Source organism: Sceloporus occidentalis, unplaced genomic scaffold (assembly GCF_023333645.1).
Source record: "Sceloporus occidentalis isolate IW3139 unplaced genomic scaffold, rSceOcc1.0.p SCAF_30, whole genome shotgun sequence".
NCBI lineage: Eukaryota > Metazoa > Chordata > Lepidosauria > Squamata > Phrynosomatidae > Sceloporus > Sceloporus occidentalis.
In genome coordinates this window covers 10,176,453-10,198,738 of record NW_028317010.1, presented here as the reverse complement: position 1 = coordinate 10,198,738, position 22,286 = coordinate 10,176,453, and the positions used below count along the sequence as shown (strand labels likewise).

Sequence of the window (22,286 nt, the reverse complement as noted above, 5' to 3'; positions counted from 1 at the left end):
CTGAACTACCTCACCTAGTAGGCACAGCATCCAATCATATGTGACCATGTTTGAGAGGCACTTCGGGTTGAGAATGAAACTTTCATCACGTGACTGCACTGTAACCGAGGACGACTGTTTCTGTAAAGGATGCTCGTCAGGTTCCGTTTACACAGCAGTTAATGGTTGTGTAACTTACTGTAACATGAGAACAATGGAGCAATATACACGGGAGGGGCTTCTATTACGTCCCACAAAGCTTACACTGTTTCTTAAGTAAACAGCTATTTGGGAAGTCTCTGCAGGTAATACATTGCCTTTCACTGTAAGGTTGAGTTGTATTTTTTTTTGTGCCCAAGTCCATATATTATATATTATTATTATTAAATTATAAAAAGCGATAGGTGCTTCTGCATGATATGACTTTGCAGAAAGTTTAAAGTTTTAAAGGGACATTAAACTGCCCCTGACAGCCCTTGCAAAGAAAGATGCACAATCCGCAGTCACCGTACTCCTCTGTGGTATCACGATTCTGGCCCCTGATTGGCTGCTTAATTGCAACAGGAATTCTTTCCGTACATCCACACAGACACCTCACCCGCAGCGTTCCCCCCCGAATTAGCGCCGGAGGTGAGAATGATGCGTGCGCGGAAATGCGATGGTTTCAGATGGGCCTCAATGAGATCTGCATCTTCCCTGTATCCATAACCTTTTAGTATCAAAACCCAGGTTTTTAAACTCAATATCCTTATCAATATTTACTTATTTGGGGTTATTACCCGGAGACTGGAGACTTAACCTACAAATTCAACATGTTACAGGACAGCCCGGAAGATACTCTTGTATTTTGGTCCAAAAGGTTTTTAGAAACAAAAGTATTCATCGTGTTGTCAGTGGCCACAGTGTATACATAACACACACTCCCCGGCCGTGGTAATCAGAGTCCCTGCCCTGCAGCATCCATGATTGGGGTGCAGTTTTTGATCACTGATAATGGCAGGAAATGTTTTGTGAATGCTGTTTCCTTTTGCCCCAATTAACAAATTAATAATTTATCCAACTGCAGGTAAAGTTTAATAAGCTGATGATGCGGTAAATAAATTAATCACCTTGATTAAGGCTGAAGTATGCCAGAAATAGGCAAGCAGATCTTGCTTGTGCAAAGCATTGACCGTCAGGGCAAACTGAGTAATGTTACAATAATTTAAAGTCCCCTTTTCCTGTTACAAAGCCACATATTTTGCGATATAAAGTTAGTCATTTGTTCTGCTTCTTGTTTTGTTTTCTATATTAAGGTTCTTATAACTTTTAGTTCCTCTTTGGTATTTTGTAACCCTTTTCTTCTCTTTTCTTAATGCTAAAAAGGCAGATATGGAAACAGTCGCCCGGGACACCCCACCTTCCCTGGCGTATAAAATATCGCATCCACACGCAGCCCATGTAGGTGACAGTATGGAATGGATAGCAGGGTGGGCACACCGAGCTAGAGGAACGAGTTTGGTAGAAAATACACCTGCAGGGCTACTACTCCTTTGTCATCATCCTGGCCAATGATGGTGGGAGTTGCAGTACATAGGAGCTCTTTGGTTCTTTTTTTATTTAAAATATTAAAATAATTGCATTTAATTAAATTAATGTGTCTCGTGGTTTTATTATTATTTTCTCATTTTTTAAATTTAGTTTAGTGATACAGAAGGATGGCCGTATACTGTAACTATATCGCTTTATCTTTTCTCACCACTCGAAATGTTTTATTCCACAGTTACCATAAGTTGTGTTAGTAAAAGTTAGTTAGGACTTTGTTGTTTTCTGTACTTTCATTTTAAAAGGTGGGTTTTTAATGAAATAAAAACACCACTATCCAAAGTTCAAGGCTAAATATAATTATCCCATGCATATGAGCAACCTGTCAATGCGAATATTTAATGCCATCAGATAACCACAAGGCAAAGAATAGGACTGAAGTGTTTTTAGAAGCAGTGAGTCATTTTGATTTCTCTGTTGCGTAATTGGACCAAATGGTGGCAGCCTGGACACATTTAAAGGGATATTCTGGTCATCCTCTGCTATGGAAGCTGGGTGAACCCTTTACATTTTAACGTAGAACCCTACTTTATGCCTTTGCCCCCCCCCATGTACACACAAGTTGAGCATCCCTTATACGAAGATCCCTTATCCAAAATCTGAATTTCTGTCCACATGAGTGCAGTTCAGATTAGGGATACCAATGCCTGGGGTGGGTGGAAAGCTCCTGTTGCTGTTACCTGACCTTTCCTGTAGTCCCACAGAGCCATTCCCTGCCTCCTCGACTTCTCTGCTGTGACGCTGTGCGCCGAGAATGGCCAGAGAGTACAGGGGTCAATATATCCCCACCATACTCCGACACGGATCCATTATCTGAAGTTATCCCTCATCCAAAATACTTCTGCTTCCAAGCATTTCGGATAAGAGATACTCAGCCTGTTTTCTCCCTTCCAGTCAGAGCATTTCGGGGACCTAACATGACCACCCCCCACCAGTTGATTATGTGTGGGTGCCACTTGACGCCGACATTCAGTGGTGCTAAACATCAGACCACAGAGGAGCCAATGCGTGTTGCAACTTCTTCTTACTGCAAGTTCTTTATTTATTTTACACAACATTAAAGAATGTGTATTAAACGTACATTCTTCGTCTTGGTGAGTGCCTGCGCCTGTCCCATTAAGTCGTCCCTCTGTAAAACTAGGTCTGCCTCTGAATTCCTTGTAATATCTTTGGTTGTAAAGCAGAGCCTAAAAGGCATGACTTTGAATGCCCAAATGTCAAGAAGAATTATAATGGCCATTAATAGTCTGAATGTTTAATATCATGCTCATGTATAATCGTATGGGTAGATGTTAGTTTGTAATCTGACTGTTTCCATGGAATGTTGCAACAATGAATATTATTATAATAATAATATAAAGGTAGTATTATACATCCTTATCATCACCATGGAAACTGCTACATTATAAATCACAAGTGACAAACTCCTTTAGCAGCATTTTTTCCTTACCAATCGTTCAAAATAATTTGCCTTTGCTAAGATTTTATTAAGATCATGATGAGTTTAAACTGGAATTTTAAATACCCCCACACTAATGCTGTCATTAATAAAGCGCTGAAACCCTGGTGGTTTAGCATTTTTTGTAATATTAAACTGTTTTTTCAGCTTGGCATTTCTTTTCTATGAAATCAGTGAAGTCCTCTCCAAGCGGTGCTGCCCCCCTTTTTTCGGTTTATGGCAGGTAACACAGCAGGCTATGTGCCCCCGTATCGGATAGCAGCCAACAGGCTTCTGTTCTGAACCTGCCCCTAGGGAAGAAAACATCGCAAGCATGCTAACTCGCACCCACAAGCAGTGACGTGCTCACGTTTGGATCATCGGCCCCCGGTCTTCTTCTCCCCCATGGTCAGCATCCAGGTACAATGATTGAGCTGGATGCCTTAAAGAAACGGAGCGCCGGGATACGTTCTCTTTTAATGAAGTCTACGGCGGCTGTGCTGACCCACTTCATCATCCATAGCATAAATAGGCCAGTTGGGGAGAACAAAGATCTCCCTTTTAACCGTCCCATTGTGCCTAGTCGGCCTAGTCCAGGAAAGGTAGACTATGGTTGATAGAAGGGTGTGGTACGCGAGTTTAATAATTTCTGACAGCTGTCCTGCTGTGCCCTACTTGGTATTTTACCAAAGGAAAAATAATCACGTTGTATCACATGTATTTATGAATAGCTATTCTGGATTAAGTTAGTAATGTGGAGCAATCGCTACAGAAACCAATGGAATGATCCTCCAGATTGCTCCATCACAAGATGAAGGCACAGCGGTGTATGTAGCATGCCTCTGTATGGAGCACAGTCACCATTTCTTCACTTGATGAGGGAAATGCAGATACCTCGGGTTTTACAAATTAAACCACATCAGGACTGTAGCACAATGACGGTAGATCGGTGTTTGATTTAAGGTGAAAGGTAAGTTCTATTTAGCTGCCTATTTCTGAGCAGGAGGCAACAGAACACCAGCAAAGACAGAGCATTATGTTGTCGCTATGACTGCAGGACATTATATTCTCACTATTTAACCTCTGCCCACTGAAACATCATAGGAAGAAGTCCATGAAGTGGCTGCAATTAATGGACGCCTAGTTTTATAACTATTTGTCCTTTATTACCCAAAACATACAGCGGTGTATTGTGTACAATGCAGCTTCACACTTCAGTTTATATTGCTGTGACTATCCCTTTAAGCACATTGAGTGAGAGCGGGTAATGTGTGCAGCGCCATCTATCTGCCAGCGCTGGAATTGCAGTAGCGTTCGCAGCAGGCCTGAGCTTTTTCCCAGACTGTAACCCGGGGAAAGTTACGTTTGTCCGGCTGCTGTAAGCGGCTGTCCGCAGGCTGATCGTTGTACTCGCCGGCTGCACACAGCCATGTCCCGGATACTAATCGTAGGCGCCGGGCTCACGGGCAGCCTGTGTGCTTATCTCTTAAGAAAGGAACTGCCTGGCAAACTGCAGCTTGTCATATGGGACAAAGCCAAGGGTGCAGGTAATAAATCTGTATATGTGTTTTATAACATATAGATAACAAACAGTCCCTCTGTGATGGGCTCCTATATACACACGTGATCTCTCCGTGCTGCAGCCATAATGTCCAGAGATTTACATTTCATATAAGGTTCCAAATCCCAACTTTCCTGTAACCGGCAGGTCACATTTGTCTGCAGTGATCTTGGGAATGACATTTCTTGCCCTTCTCAGTAAACATGCCGGAACATTTGCTTTAATGCTTTACTTTAAGTTAGGATTACCCTATGGATTGATTTCAGTAGAAAATGTAAGCTTAAGATGTACATGATTGAGCAGGACCCTCCACGCCTGTTGTTTCTGTAAGCCAAATAGTTATATACTACTTATTACCGTATTTGCTCGATTATAAGACGACCCCCCCAAAATGTGAATATTAATTATTTTGGGGGGGGGGGTGAATATAAGACTACCCTATAGGGGGGAAAAAGTTTTACTAGTAAATGTTAATTCACATGTAAACTATTTTAATAAAAACTATGATTGAAAAAACCTTTTTTTAATTTTATTTGCCACCCTAGTTGTGCACATCTGCCCCCAGATATGCCTTATATGCCACTCTGCCCCTCCAGATATGCCTTATACCCCCCTAACGAGCCACTCTGCCCCAGATATGCCTTTTAATCCCCCTATTTGCCACTCTGCCTCCCAGATATGCCTTATACCCCCTATATCAGGGCTCGACAAATCCCAGGCACCAGGTCGCCATGGCGACTCAGAATTTTGTCCTGGCGCCTAGGAGTTTGTCAGCCTCTTACATCAAAAAAAAATGCCCCCGCGTCACCCGAGCCTGAGACCCCTCCCACGGAGTGATCCTGTAGGCTGAAACCGCGATTGCAGGAAAACCTGCAATAGCGTTTTCAGCTGTCACAGGCAGCTTCAGGAAAGGGGGTTCAGTGTTGATTGGGTCCCCACACAAGTGTGGGGACCTGACACAACATCCCCCTGCTGCCTGGTCGCTCCATGAGAGCGACAGGGCAGCGTTAACCCCTTCAATGCGGCGGTCGCGGCATTTAGGGGTTAATTCCCGTTTTGTAAGGGGCTCTGCTGCTGGTGGTCTGCCTGGAAGCCCAGGCAGACCAGCAACAGCAAAAACCAGCCCCCACAAGCCCTTTGACTCCTGTAGGCATGGAAGCCTACAGCAGTCATCAGAGACTCCCCCCTGCAATGGCTGGTCTATAGACCAGCAATTGCGTCCCAGCTGCCAGAGGCAGCTTCAGGGACAGGGGGAGAGGGTTCTTTGGTCTCCACATGAGTGTGGAGAGCAGCCCCAACCCTCCCCTGCTGCCTGATCGCTCCATGAGAGCGACAGTGCAGCGTTAACCCCTTCAATTCCACAATTGTCTATAACACATTTGTGGCATTCCAGGGGTTAACATTTGTCCCCACAAGCTTGTGGGGACTAAATATCAGTCAATGCTGTGCTCCAATGGAACATCAGCATTGAAAGCGTTAAATATATATTTATATATATAAAAAAAAAAAAAAAAAACCCAGCACTGACCTAAAAGTCCAGGGTGCTTCCAGGTCAAATGCTGTGAGTTTAGTAAGTGGGCTGATGATGATCAGATCCCTCCTAACCAACTGTTAGTTTAAAAAAAATTCCTGGCTCCTAACTTTTTTAGCTGGCGCCTAGATTTACAACAAATTTGTCAAGCCCTGCCCTATATGCCACTCTGCCTCCAGAAAAACATTGAACCTTGCCGTTCTCTTAACCCCCTCTCTGCCGCTCTCAACCCCCTCTCTGCCACTCTTAACTCCCCTGACTTACCAGTGCATCCCTTTACTTGTAACCCGTCTTCAGACTCCCTGGTGTCTAGTGGGGCAGCCGGTGGAGGTCTGTGCGATGCAGACCTCCGCTGCTGGTGGCCAGTACTTCAGCCAGGGCTTCTATGACGGAGCGCTGGCATCACGTGACCTTCCTGTGCTTCACCATAGAAGCCCGGCGGAGGTGCCGACAGCAGCGGGTGTTGTCTGTGCGCGTCCCGCACACCCCGGCTACGGGATGCGCACAGACAACCTCCGCTGCTGCCGGCACCTCCGCTGGTGCTTCTATGGTGGAGCACCGGAAGGTCATGTGATTCCGTCTCTCCGTCATAGAAGCCCCCTGAGGAAGTCAGGGCAGCAGCAAAGGCTGCCAGAGAGGACAGATGTACAGGGAAGCGACAGTAATCACATCAGTGAGCTGTGAAAAAACAAAAACATAAAACGGTGCCAGAAGGCCCCGGTGGACCCTAGGTGCCCATTTCTGTTGCTTATGGGGTTGCACTGTGTGGCCCCTTCCTTTTCTCCCCAGCAAAAAGGACTGCAGGAGGGTTGGATCTTCTTGGCCCTTTCACGCAAGGGTTTAGGGCCACATTTGGAGGGGTGCTGAGAAGAGATAGCTAACCCCCTCCTCACCAGAAAAGCCTAGAACCGTTAGTCTGTTCCATTATCTGTGCCCTGTGCTGTGTCACAGTACAAATCCAAAATCACTCTGAAAATCACACAAAAATACTATGGAAGCCCCAGCCTTTACTTTCCTTGGATAATGGAGCCAATCCAACAACAGACACTGGTGGTACCCATCTGGACAATGCTGATCTCTTAGGGGGAGAGCCATGTATCCATTTTGATAGGGGGTCTGGCCAAGAGACAGACTGGGATAATTCCTAGTCAGAAGCTGGGACGGGCTGTTCAATTCTTACAGTTTCTTTTTAACTCAACCATCTTAAATTATATATTTTGAGCCGTCATTATTAATATCCTCCTTACATATAAATTCACGGGTCAATTACTTTTTTTTGTAGGAGGCAGAATGTCCACAAGCCGCTGTCCATCTGATCCAAACTGTACAGTTGACTTGGGAGCCCAGTATATCACCGTAACTCCAGATTACGCACGGAAGCACAAAACGTGAGTGGTGACATCGTTCCGAAAATTACTTTTGTAAATTGTATTGCCAAATGTTGCTTGTGGTTTGATAGCTTCAAGTCTCAAATCTCCAGTACTTCTATAGCAGGGTGACCTCAATGATTTTTTATTTTTTTTTACAGAATGGGGTTAAAAATCCATAAGTAATATATTTGTAAGAGATGTTAAATCGAATCAATTTTAAAGGAACATGGCTGATGGTATGTGGTATGTTTTTATTAGCGAGGTTCACAAACATATACTTTATTTTTTCCTAGACACAGATTTATTGAGTTATATCTAAAGGTTACCGTTCTAAATGAGAACTGAGGGATTTTATTTTTTTTTGAAGGAAAAGTTTTGAAAAAGATATACTATTAAAATTTAAATCTAAAGAAATGACATGAAAATGGAATGAGAAAAAGTACGACTAGTGGTCGAGAGAGTCCATAGCCAAAGTCTTGCTTTGTCTCTTTCAGATTTCACGATGACCTGTTGGCCCATGGCATTTGTAAACCCCTAAGTGCTGTGGTGGAGGGTATGGTGATGAAAGATGGGTCTCGTAATTTGGTTACACCTCAAGGAATCTCTTCCATCGTCAAGCATTACCTCAAACAGTCAGGTGGCACCCATTATAACCTATAATATTTACTTTTAGTACAGTTCAGTTTTTAGATATCTTGTCACAGTCGCCCCTGTTGCAGTTGTGACTGGCAATCAGCTGATCATCACCGGCACAGTCAAATGTGTCCATGTATAGGACCTTTGTGTTATGGAAACTTTGTATCTGCAGCGTTCCATATCATTGATGTGGGATTGATCCACCTCATCACGATTGATTCACCTCATGCAGGGCATTCAGTTTTATACACATACAATTTATGCAATAATATAACATTTAAGTAAGTGGCAAGATGCTTTGTCAGAAACCTTCAATTCAATAGATCTGTCCTAAATAATACATTCTTAAAAACGTACATACGTCAAGAGTCAAGACAGCGACGTAGTAATATACTAATTGTACCAATTTTAAAGTGCAGTATTACGTGATGTTTTTTTCCAACCATGTAATTTTCACAACCAAGAACCCAAATGAACTACTTCACTAAGCCTCTCGGTTTATACCAGACTTCAAAGTAGACCCAGGATTGATCAGAAGTGCCCCAAGGGGGTTCATGTAATACAGGGTTCAAAATTCTACTCTAGTAAACCATACTTAGTGGAATCAATAGATGCATCCAGACATATGGCATAGATGTTTACATATGCATGGCAGAGTGATTGTTTGGAAATAAAACCTTGATTTGGTGAACCTGCGACAAGATGCTATTAATATAAACAAAAACCTTTTATCCGGTAGATAGCTTTATTTTTCTGACGCCTTGGTCTGAGAATGGGATGAGTAAATGTTAACTGTCTGCCATTCCAAGCAGGTGCTGATGTCTTCTATGAACACCATGTAACACAGATAAACCTTCAAGGTGGCAAATGGCAGGTGTGCAGAAGATCTGGATCTCCTGAAAACTTTGATGCAGTGGTCCTCACTATGCCCGTCCCCCAGATTTTACAGCTTCAGGGTGACATTGCAAAATGTAAGTCTTCACACTTTTTTCCCAAACTCAAATCATCATCCTATAGAATAAAATAATCCTTAAAATGACATCTAGCTTGTGTTCCAGAACATGTTCATCGTAACATAATACATCTGCATAAGTGAATAGGCAAACCTAGGTGCCTAGTAACGTTATGTATCATGATTAAGGATATGTTTGGTGTTACTGGTGGCATCCCCACACAGACTATATCCCCTGCCAGGCCCGGACTGGGACAAAAAATAGGCCCGGGCATTTAAGCCTGAGCAGCCCATATTTATTTATTTATTTATTTATTGTTAAAGCCCACCCTTCATGTACCATCTTTGCATTTAATGATTCACACAAATCATTAACACATTCTTAAATGCAGTCTCACAAATCATTCACACAATTCATCCTCACATGAATTCATTAATTGTCATACGCATTCACACAATTCATCCACACATTTATTCATTCATTCTCATACGCATTCACACTACCTCCTCTCTTCATCTTATCTGCCCCTTTTCACTATGTAACCCCCTTCCCCACTTCTCAATATGTACCACCTCTATCTATCCCCTCTCCCCCTTTCTCACTATCTAACCCCCCTCTGCCTCTTCTCACTGCACCCCCCTCCCTCACCCTACTTACCTTGTTGCCGGAACAAGCAGCAACTGCGACCGCACCTGTGGCAGGGGAGGATTGACTTAGGGGCTGATGGAGCTGCAGCTCCAGGCCCCCACCTTAAAATAAGCCCAGTCAGGACCGGACTGACTGGTCCTCTATGGCCGCATTAACGCAGAGCCCCTTAAGCCCGCCGCAACTACCCCCTCCTAACTATCTACCCTCTCCCTCTTTGAAGTTCACTTACCTTTCAGGAGTCCTGCGGTGGGGGTGCAAGGCCTCTGCCTCCCAGCTCTGCCACTGTATGGAACAGTATAGAGTGATGGGAGTTATGATGTACTTTTAGAGCATAATTAGATCATGAAAAAGACATTGGAAATGGTACAGCATAACACCCATCACTCTCACACACTTACCAATCCACACACACCTACCAATCCACACGTATACACCAATCCACACGTATACACCAATCCACACATACATATATATACCAATCCACACATATATATATATATACCAATCCACACATATATATATATATACCAATCCACACATATATATACACCAATCCACACATATATATACACCAATCCACACATATATATACACCAATCCACACATATACATACACCAATCCACACATATACATACACCAATCCACACATATACATACACCAATCCACACATATACATACACCAATCCACACATATACATACACCAATCCACACATATACATACACCAATCCACACATATACATACACCAATCCACACATATACACCAATCCACACATATACACCAATCCACACATATACACCAATCCACACACATACCAATATACACGTATACACCAATCCACACGTATACACCAATCCACACGTATACACCAATCCACACGTATACACCAATCCACACGTATACACCAATCCACACATATATATATATATATATATATATACCAATCCACACATATATATACACCAATCCACACATATATATATACACCAATCCACACATATATACCAATCCACACACATATATACCAATCCACACATATATATATACCAATCCACACATATATATACCAATCCACACATATATATACCAATCCACACGTATATATACACCAATCCACACATATACACCAATCCACACATATATACTAATCCACACACATACCAATCCACACATATTCCAATCCACACACATATATACCAATACACACGTATACACCAATCCACACATATACCAATCCACTCTCACTGAATGTTTTCCTACCTTTCCTTTTTTTCTCCTTACAGCTCCTTTTCCTCCTCTTCTTCAGTTCTTCTGTCTTCTCTGTCTTCTTCCGGGTCAGAGGGCACGAACAGCGGTCGGCGCGGCTTCAGTGTTGTGCGCCGGGATCTGACAACAAATCCCGGCGCACAGCAGCTGTTGCCGCGCGGATCACAAGGGAGCGGTATCGGAGGTCTTTAGCAGACCTCCGGCTCCCTTGAGTGATTTTAAGCCGGGTTGAACCCGGCTTAAAATCACTCAAGGGAACCGGAGGTCTGTTAAAGACCTCCGATACCGCTCCCTTGCGAGCCTGCTCCTCCAGCGGCGGACATTACTGTCCGTCTCTGGAGGGGTGCCGGGTGCCGCAAGTTGGCACCCCCTGATGAGCGGCACCCGGTGCGGACCGCCCCCCGCCGCCGCCCCCTGGAGTGTGGCGCCCTGTGCGGTCGCACACCCCAAAGGCCGGCCCTGCTCTAAGGGGCCGGGAAGCCCCCACCATGGATGGCCTTAGGGGTCTGCGGCCGCACAGGGTTTAAATTAAAACATCGGGTTTTTGCGGCGGTTAATGCGGCCGTAGGTAGGGTAGGGGCCTGGAGCTGCAGCTCCATCAGCCCCTAAATCAATGCAGCCTTGCCGTGGTCCGGCCCACCGGGCAAATGCCCGGTGTGCCCGATGGCCAGTCCGGGCCTGTCCCCTGCATTTCAAGGATTCTCAACCTCCTCCCATCAACACGTATTCTAATTAAGTGAAATTATGAAAAAATTTCGTCTAGTACCCCCAACAAAATGTTTTCCCAACTGGAAATCCCAGCAGAAACTGTTTCTTATCAAATGTAATTTAATGTCTGAATCAAAACAGGGGACACGTACATTTTGAAATGTATCCTGAAATAGCCTCTAACAACAGGTGCATTCTGGGCCAGTGCTAAGTCGGGAGAAGTATTACCAGAATGGACACAGTTAGTGGTGAGTGTAGCAAGATGACATCATACTTCACGTATTTCATTACTCTCCGGTATTAAGTATAGGGAATGCCTTGTTGACCTTCCAACTCAGGACAATCCCACTCACTCTGGATCTAAATAAAACGGAAGCTTGATCAGGCCTTACATCTCAAGGGGCTTGGAGTGATTGTCCAATTCTCAATCCATTATTGCTAAAGGAGGTATCTACGGGTTGGGGTGTGACAGTAATGCACGGAATATGAAGATGGATGGGCTGTGCATTAGCGTTCATATTACAATTGCCTCAATACTGAAGGAGACTTCATTATAAATTCCAGTAACAATATCCCAGTAACAGGTAAATAAAATGCTTGTTTCAACCTTGAGAGCAAAATAGGAATAGAATATGAGATATTGCTGAGAAAGCAGCAAGTATTTATTGATTGGGGAGAAATGGGCAGATGGTAGTGCTGCAAATGTGCATGTGATATAGGTCTGATCGCATCAATGATCTCATGTCTAAATACAGTGTTACTGCCTCACTTTACAAAACAGCTATGTGAATAATCAATGACCTTCCTAATTCAGGCTCCCATTAACAGGACTAATCCCTGAGGGAACTTTCTGAATGAGTTGGCAGCGAGACCATTGAAAGAAAGAAAGGAAGAAAAAAAGAACATAAAAAAGTGTGCGTGTTCGGGCTGCATTCAGGGCATATACTGAGACAGGATATATAAATACGAAAGCACCAGTGGTGAAGCACTACTTATATAGAAAGACTAGAGAATTCGGTAAAAAAATAAATAAATAAAACATCAGTCTTATTGAGCTGCTCACAGAAATTCTGCCGCTTTCACACCAGTTCAAATACTGCGTATTCCCTCTCTTCATACTGTTTTATGGAGCAGCAGATTAAAATATGAATTAAAGAATTGTGTTCGTAGGCCATCGTTATCTTTGCACTAAGCTGTGTTTAGGACCTGGCTCTAAACATGTTATACAGGGCTAACATGTTAGGATTATTTGTTTGTTATATTTATATTGTTTGTTATATTATTTGTGGTGACTAAATATTGGAGCCCCAAGCCTCTGCATACCCTACATTGTGTTTCTTTGTGCAGAAGCACCGCTCTTCTCATTTCCTCCTCGTTGGTGACATTGGCATAGGCGGGTCACTGGGAGAAGACGCATGCGCACCCCCTGTACATCGTGCGCACCCCCTGCACCTGTACATCGTGCGCACCCCCTGCACCTGTACATCGTGCGCACCCCCTGCACCTGTACATCGTGCGCACCCCCTGCACCTGTACATCGTGCGCACCCCCTGCACCTGTACATCGTGCGCACCCCCTGCACCTGTACATCGTGCGCACCCCCTGCACCTGTACATCGTGCGCACCTGTGCATCCACATGGTTAGCCCATCTTGTAATGCTGCCTTTTAGGACTAGTTATACAGCTGTAGGTTTACGGGGGCGGTATTAACCTGAGCTGCGTGAAGTCGTAGAAACAGAAGTATATGTGGTTTATGTAGTTTCGTTTAACGCCATTTGCAGCATCAATATTTATATGATTATGTTGCGGGGGCGTACCTAGAGTATTTGGCACCTGGGACGAATCTTATTTGACCCCCCACTTTAAAATGTAAAAACAGTCACACTGTCACTCTTACTCACGCTCTCACTCACACTCTCTCTGTCAATGTCTCCCTTCCATATCCCTGTCTCTTTTCCTGCAGCTCCGTTCTTCTCTTGCTTCTCCTTCTTTCTACAGCCGCTTCTCCCTGGTATCAGCTCCGCTAACCAGGCCTCAAGGAGCGCATCCTCCATGGTGTGAAAGAAGACGGAAGAGGCAAGTGAAGAAGCAGGGCTGCAGGAAAGGAGTACCTTGAGTAGATTAATACTCGTATGAAAAATATAGAAATAAATAATAGTTACTATTAATGCAAGTCTTTGAAACAAATATTGCATATATGTATTTCTTACAAGCATTGGAGTATAACGGCAGGATATAAAAGTCTGGTGAAAGAACTGAAGGTACTGCGCACTCCCGATGTGCCCAGGTGGTGGCGGTATACTTATACTTCCCAATTCAGCGTGTGTTCAATTCCAAACATTGACCTTACAGTTTCATGCAGCAAAACGCCAGATGTAAAGACTTATTTTAGAACAGTCAGGCACTGGTTAAATCCAATTTTTCTCTTAAAATAAAGTGAATCCTTTTGAGGGTAGAAAGTTGAATTGATTTAAAGCTAAACTATAGAATATTGTGGTGCAACAGGCCAGTGAGGTATTTAAAAGGACATCCAGCCATCATATGTATAAAATGGCTGCATTATCCCTTAATGTGTAGAATTTGCCCATATACCCCCCCCCGATATTTTAAGTGGTAAACAGAAGGGGTGGCAGCTGCAAAGCTGCAGCTTCTAGCTCAGATAAGTGAGCCCCCCCATTCTAAAGTATGAGTAAACAACATTCCTAGTACTATTGAATGATAAAACCCTAGTTTTTATACTATTAAACCATAAAGGGGAGCTACCGCCTACTGATATTGCTGGAATCAGTTTTCTAAAATATTGTGGTGTTTTCTGTTTTAAAACAATTATGTTTTTTGGACAATTTCTTGTGTTTAAAGGTAAGAACACTATTAATGTACTTGAAGGCAAATTTCCACCATTTTTCTTTTACTAGCTTTAGGATAAAAATATGTATTTTGGAATAATATTGTGCTGATTTCTTAAAGGACCGGACTTCATTAGCATTGCCATAAAGAATCCGCTCAGTGAGGGAGTCATCCAAAATGTCAAATAATTGACTACAATGGCTGCCTCCAGGCCTGCAAATAGGTTTATTTATTTATTTATTTATTTATTTTAACTGAGTAGCAATGCATATTTTTGGGGCTTGACTTCTTTTTTTTTTTTGTACTATTGCACTGCAGCTGTTAATTGGGAAACTTAATATTTGACCTTTTTAGAAAGATCATGTTACTCCACAAAACAACTTATAAAAGTATAACTGCGGTATGTATGAGTAATCGGGATTCTGGAAGATTCTGGAAGTCACTATGTCATTTTAAGGAATAATTTGCACAGTTAAAAGCAACAGCGTGCCTTAAATAAACTAATTGTTTAAGGAAAATCCATTCCTTGTATTTTATGGGTAAACATTTATACACAATTCAGCATCATATTTTGTATTATATATTTATATATTATATTTTTAGTGCTGAATTTAATGCAATTTTATGGTTATTATAACTTTAATTTTGGCGTTCTATATTTTTGTGTGTTTGCTGTTCTTATCTCCCTAGCCTGCCACCTCTCAATACATTATCTGGTGGTATCTAGTATAAATTTTAATGAGGCCCATTATTACAAATCTGTCATTGAAGATGGCAGCCGGCAGATTTGGTGATAGTTTAGTTGTGCAGTCAGTGGGGTATTGGGTAGGTTGCATGCTCCGCCAGCTAGCATTAGGTATAGCAGCGTGTTTGAAAACTTACCTGAAGTTCTCCTTGGATATTCTTGCTTACTGGTTTCCTCCTTGTGCAGGATGCCATTTCTTCACAGCGCTCCAGTGTCACCTCTCCTAGGTGGACCTTTGACCAAACGTGGTGGTGACCTCCTCCAATTAATTCAGACGCCCCTTGCGTAAAGCCCCATATTAAAAATACCTCCACAACTTGCTTTTTCGGCAGCAAGCACCCTTCAATACTTAAATAATGATATTGCACACTACATTGCATATGCTGTCAAGGCAGCTCCCAAGTGACAGGGGAAGACACAGAAGAGTGCCAGAAGATCATTAGTATTCATGTTAAACCATCCAGGGAAATACAATGAAAGATCTAAAGACTTAAGGAGGCATTGCTTACATATTTAATGGTTTATTACAACACTTTAACTAGGATGGTGATCATCAGGCCATCTTGAACATCACACCAAGGATCAAACAAGGCTGTTTTTCACCAGTTAATGAAACGGAAAGCCTGGAGGAGACAGGGATGGCTTTTATTTGTCACACAATTCTAAGTTCCAGTATTTATTGAGATGCTAACAGACGGCAGAACTAAAGACTTATGTAACAATGGCAGCCTCAACGTGACTTAAGTAATGTAATTTGGGGAGGCTTTTTCCCATTACTGTTTCTTACCTTGCTAACCATTAAGATGGAATTGTAGGAGGGACAGTTATTCTTTCGTTTGACTGTGGTGATCTCAGGTGACCAACAGGAATGTTAGAGAACATCTTGGTAATATGTAATTATCTAAAAATGTTAGACGTTCCTCTTTAATGAGGTTTCAGGAGTTGTACATTATATCTCTCCAAAGTGATACTTCCTGGCAATCTCTAATAGAGACACAAGTGGATTGTCGTGTCTTGAAGAAGAAATTATGCTACGTTTTTTAAGCAATCAGTGACAAAAACTCTGTTCCTTTAAGACAACAAAAAGCAAACCTTTTGAGAACACTCAGAGAGACACATAACATCTTGTAAAATGGTAAAAATACTTCTTCCCTTTGATGCGTGTAGAGTTAAATAATTTCACGGTGGTATCTTAAAGTAGATTTACACATGTGCTGGCAGCGACAGACCCCTGAGTGCACATGCGTGCCTCTCAGAACATTTGCATGACATCTGATTAAAAGAAAGCCGTTCATGAATATGTCAGGATGTTTTCCATCATGCTCAAAATTTTAATGCAGCACATAAAGCCAAGTGTCTGTTTTCATTGAGAAAGGCCAGAAACAGCCAAAGTCAACAGAAGGCAAAAGGGAAAACCAACAAAATGGCTAAGACATGCTGTTCCTTTTCACTGTTGCTATTTTTTGTGGATCGTTTTCTTTCTGCTCATTTGCGTGTGTGTGCTGACATAAACCAAGCTTTTTTAAAGCACCATTATTGAATACTTAATTTAATGCTTCTAATTTGACATGAGATTGGCGTACATGGATGGATTTATACAACCAACATTCTTGTTGACGGTAAATATTTAGGCAGGAGTAATTATTACATAAGACCTTTTGCCAGAAATATTAATGCAGGAATATACTTTTTTTTTTTTTTTTAAATATAGTGGATGAGGTTCACCGGTCAGATCTCTTTTCCTGTTCAATGCATGATGTTTAGGTTTTTTTTCTGTTCTTAGAAGCCAGAACTTGTAAAGTTTTACAGTTCTACCCTGTCCTCAAGGCACACAAACAAGACAGGATTTAGTAATTACCACATTCTGTTTCAATTAGGAGATTAAAAAACATAGACTGTTGTTCTGCCTTGAGGACTGGGTTGGGAGACACCGATATAACCCATGAAATACTTTGTCTTCAGCTCCCTCAAAACACTAGTAACGGAACCAAATGTCGATTACTGATCATTCTACCAAAACTCACTGCCAGTTTTGCTATACATCAGTAAGTAGGTAGTTAAAAATGAGTATTGTGGTTTGTAGTGATTTACCCTATAAGAGTCTTCCAGATGATGAACCATAAAGTGGAAGAGAGACAAATGATGACACTTAACTGTGATTGACACATTTAAAAGGACATACAGATACAGTAGGAACGAAACTAAAACTAGGCTTACAGCCAAATATGTGTATCGGTATGAACGATTCCTAGCAGTGAACCAACCAAAGGAAACTATAGTGTTGCCGTGTAACTATAAGGATTTTTGAGCTCAATATTAGTATGTAGTGATAGGTACCTGTTCTTGGTGGAAGAGGGAGTTAGGGCTAATTGTCTCTAACGCTATCTTCCCATTCCATGCCAACACAGACCCTCTCACTAAAAAGGTGTCTGTGTAAATTAAAGTAAAATCAACATCTATTACATCATGAACCACAGCTTTGTTAGGGGAGGACTAACATTTATAGTCCATTTATTGAAAAATATGTCGCGTATTATAAACTTGATCAGTTAATTGAAAGAGGCAGCATGTGTAGGAGCTGATGACCTTACCTTCCAAAGATTTCCTTATACTTATGCTAATGAATTGTTGAAGAGAAAGAATGCCATTATAGAACTTAATCTTACTTTGACTACCCCCAATAGCGACAACCCATTGTAATCTGTCAGTAAGCTGTCACCTTAGCCCGTCATAAAAAATTTAAAACCCAGACACCGTAGTTTGCTGATGCATTTTGCAAAGATAGTGTCAGACTAAAATCTAGATCAGCCATACTTACTCTAAGGTCTGTCTTATCTGTCTGAAGCACGTTTCTTAAATTATGGTGGAAGTGGGAAGTATAGGTCTGATGTCTGGAATTAACTTGAGTTTTTGTGGAAAATCAAAGGTTTAGAAGATGCCCTTTAGGGTAATGAGTTTAATTGTGTAATCATATGGCTGGTGTTGGGGGTTTTTACAAATGTAGTCTATGAATTGTTCTAATTCCTTGCTTTGTTGAGTCTATACTAGATCTATACTAGGTCTATACTAAATGATACGTCAAGAAAAACATCTATGAATATATACACTCACTGGCCACTTTATTAAGTACACCTGCTCAGTTGATTGTTAACACAAATGGCTAATCAGCTAATCACTTGGCAGCACCCCAATGCATTTAGGCATGTTGACGTGGTCAAGACAACTTGTTGAAGTTCAAACCAACCATCAGAATGGGGAAGAAAGGGCATTTAAGTGACTTTGAACACTGAATGGTTATTGGTGTCAGACGGGCTGGTCTGGTTATTTCAGAAACTAATTATCTACTTGGATTTTCACGCACAACCATCTCTAGGGTTTATAGAGAATGGTCCGAAAAAGAGAAAATATCCGGTGAGCGGCAGTTGTGTGGACAAAAATGTGTTGTTGATGTCAGAGGAGAATGGGCAGACTGGTTCAAGATGACAGAAAGGCAACAGTAACTCAAATAACCACTCGTTACAACCAAGGTATGCCGAATACCATTTCTGAACGCACAACACGTCAAACCTTGAGGCAGATGGGCTACAGCAGCAGAAGACCACACCGGGTGCCACTCCTGTCAGCTAAGAACAGAAAACTGAGGCTACAGTTTGCACAGGCTCACCAAAATTGGACGACGGAAGACTGGAAGAACGTTGCCTGGTCTGATGAGGCTCGATTCCAGCTGCGACATTCAGATGGCAGGGTCAGACTTTGGCGTAAATAACATGAAAGCATGGATCCATCCTGCCTTGTATCAACGGTTCAGGCTGGTGGTGGTGTAATGGTCTGGGGACATTTTCTTGGCACACTTTGGGCCCCTTAGTACCAATTGAAGTAGAAAGTATGCCACAAAGTATAAAGGCAGTTCTGAAGGCAAAAGGGGGTCCAACCCGGTACTAGCAAAGTGTACCTAATAAAGTGTCTGTCTATTTAATGTACATTTTGGAAAGCATATCATGTTGTCATATTTTTTTTTCTTTTTAACCCAAATATTATTTTGCCATTGTTTTGTATGAGCTCAGATAATCTGCAGTTTATTCAGTAATATAACTATTAGTGGCAGAAGTGTCTTTGGCTATAATATCAACATGTTGAATTACATTCTGGATGATGTCTTGCGGGGCTGCTTCCCCCCTTACATGTAATGGTTATCCAACGAATACTGATATCCAAACAAAACTTAAAATGGCAGAGTAAACTATTTTAATTAGAATACCTTCAAAGTTAAATCCTATGCATATGGGATAGGATGAGATGTTAAAAAAAGCCTAGGGATATATTTAGTGGAAATATATTTAGTGGAAAATGACCCTCGCTGCTTGGGACTTGCCCTTAATAGCAGTCACTAATTGGCACTGGAGTCCAAGCATGCTAAGGTGTGTCTTATGGTGATGCCCTTCATCTGTTTCTCCTGCACACCTGTCCCTAAAGTCAACCTGGCACTACTGGAAGTCAGCAGGGTTTTAAAGAGCAGAGTTGGGTTCCTGGAGCTGACTTAAGAAGCTTAATGTTGTAGTTGGAAATTACTTTTTTCTTCCACTTGTATTTTATGAAGCTTTAACATTCATATAGCTTGCCGTTTTGATGAACAAATTGCAGATACCGTATTGGCTCGGATATAGGCCGCACCCGCATATAGGCCGCACCCTAAAAGTTAGGTGCTTTTTTAATGAAAAAAGTTTCTGCCCCCCCCGAGATATGCTGCCACTCTGTCCCGGAGATGTACCCCCCCGAGATATGCTGCCACTCTATCCCCCCCGAGATATGTTGCCACTCTGTCCCCAAGATGTCCCCCCCCACCAGACTTATCGGTGCAGACTCCACGGGGTCTTGCGGGGCCGGCGGGGGACATCTACACATAACACGTATGAAACTTCCGGTCCCGGCACTTCCGCCGTGGGAAGTACTGGCAAGGAAGATTGTTCACGCAGACGTTCACCGGCAGCGGCGATGCGAGGCACGTCTGCAAGATGTGCTTTATAAATCTCCCTTGCCGGGACTCCCCCCGTGGGAATTCCCAGCAAGGGAGATTGTTAAAGCACATCGTGCAGACGTGCCGGCAGCGATGCGCTTAGACAATCTCCCGTGCCGGCACCACCCCCCCGTAGGAAGTGCTGGCAGGGGAGGCTGTCTGAGCGCATCCGAGAGTAGGATACAGGTCCCCTGCACCGCTGCGGGGGATCTGTATCCTAACCCCGCTGCCTGCCCGGCGCTAGACCTCGAATATAGGCCGCACCCCCACTTTAAAGACTTAAAGTGGGGGAAAAAAGTGCGCCCTATATTCGAGCCAATACGGTATTTAACAACCATAACTGTCCTATTTCTCTTGTGTATTATTAATAAGTGTTCTTGAAATGATTTTTATATTTTAAATAGGCAACATTCCATCCTGGCTCATATATTTCAGTCTATTTTATTAGATTAGGCTTTAGCAGTTTTATGAGAAGTCTTGTGGTTGCTAATATTTCCCTAGATTGTATCTGTGTTTGCTCAGCCTCCAGCAGACGAGGAGCTACAGGATCTTTTGTTTATGCTCATCATTTATTGCAAAGGTTGATTCCAGATTTAAAGAGACTCTGCTTCAGAACCATTATTCCATTTCCCTTTAATTCTACTACCTGGCCATATCATCTCCTGTATTCTTCCATATTGATGACCAGCCCAGAAAAAAAGCTGCCCTGCAGTATGTGGGATGTATAGACTCATGGAAGGGAACCAATTAGTCGGTTAAACATTATCCATACTGCTGGGCAGCACTTTGGTCTGGTCAGCAATATGTAAAAATGATGTGTCCTGGAAAACATGGCTGATATGGTCACCCTACTCTTAGTATATAATGATAGCAGTTATGCTGTACCACTGTCAATGTCTGGCTCAGTGTATAGTGATAGTAGTTATGCTGTTCCACTGTGATGTCTGCCTCAGTATATAATGATAGTAGTTATGCTGTTTTTAAGTGTGTTGTGTGGGGGTGGGGGTGCCACATACGGAATCCGCCCCAGGTGCCAAATACTCCAGGTACGCCCCTGCTCCCCATACATTTTATATAAGCAATCAGAGCTTCTCACAAATTTGTTGCAAACCATCTGCTGGTAACAAAATAAGTTACTTCATACATTTATAAAAAACATCTGATTGATGTTCAACTTATTAATGTTTATTGACTTATATAGCATCATCACATTTTGTACCAGGGCCAGACTTAGACCCAGGGAAGTCAGGCAGGTGCCGGGGTTGGCTGGAACAGGGGGGGAGACAACAGCTGCATCCCTTGCCCCATGTAAGTTTCAGCTTGGATACCCGTGTAGTTCCTGGTTCACCCTTTGTTTCTGCAGGTTTCGTCTAATGGATCAGGTAGTTTCGAGGGACAGGTGTCACACCCTAACTAACCAAGATCCAAAGTTTGACCGGCAGATGAGTGTTTTTCTCTCCTTTCCTGTAAAGGCACATCCTGCTCATGTACAGTATATTTAAACCTAACACAGAGTAACCAGGTGCTCAACCTCTGGGGCAAAGGGCTGTAGAAGATGTATAGTAAGGCCTAGTGTAGTAGCCTCTCCTCAACGAGAATCAAGACTATGAATGCTTACCATTGCTACAAGCAGTTCAGAATAGCTAAATCCTTTTCAGCAATACATTAACATCAAAGCTTCTGTGTAGGAGGTTAGAAACTCACTGAATTCATCATTCTGTCTGCCAAAAGTTCTTAATTCTTTTCTCTCACTGTTCATGACTTGACTCAGACTGCGGTCTAAATCAACTTCTCTTTCTCTAATAAAAAGCTGTGCTCGGATCATAATGTAGGGAACACACAAAGTGTAATTGTGTATTTTTAGACTTACTGGGTTTTGTTATTTTACATGTTTCCTTAATGTGCATTTACATGCATTTGTGGGCATTTTGGTATGCGTTAAATTTAGCTTTGTTGGTACATATTTCTGTGACCAGACAAAATAATGCTTTTTGCTTTGATAC

General features: G+C 42.4%; 1 protein-coding gene across 2 annotated transcripts in view; it reads left to right on the top strand.

Moving 5' to 3' along the window:
• The first annotated feature begins 4,430 nt into the window (after window positions 1–4,430).
• Window positions 4,431–22,286, top strand: part of LOC149299027 (renalase-like) — a 42,605-nt gene continuing 24,749 nt past the window's right edge. Inside the window, exons 1-4 of one of the 2 annotated variants that reach the window (XM_089486971.1) lie at window positions 4,431–4,548; window positions 7,376–7,481; window positions 7,958–8,100; window positions 8,912–9,070. In XM_089486971.1, coding sequence (XP_089343097.1) covers window positions 4,431–4,548; window positions 7,376–7,481; window positions 7,958–8,100; window positions 8,912–9,070 — 526 coding nt within the window. Of the gene's footprint in view, window positions 4,549–7,375; window positions 7,482–7,957; window positions 8,101–8,908; window positions 9,071–22,286 lie in introns of both variants that reach the window. The other variant, XM_089486970.1, reaches the window with a different exon arrangement.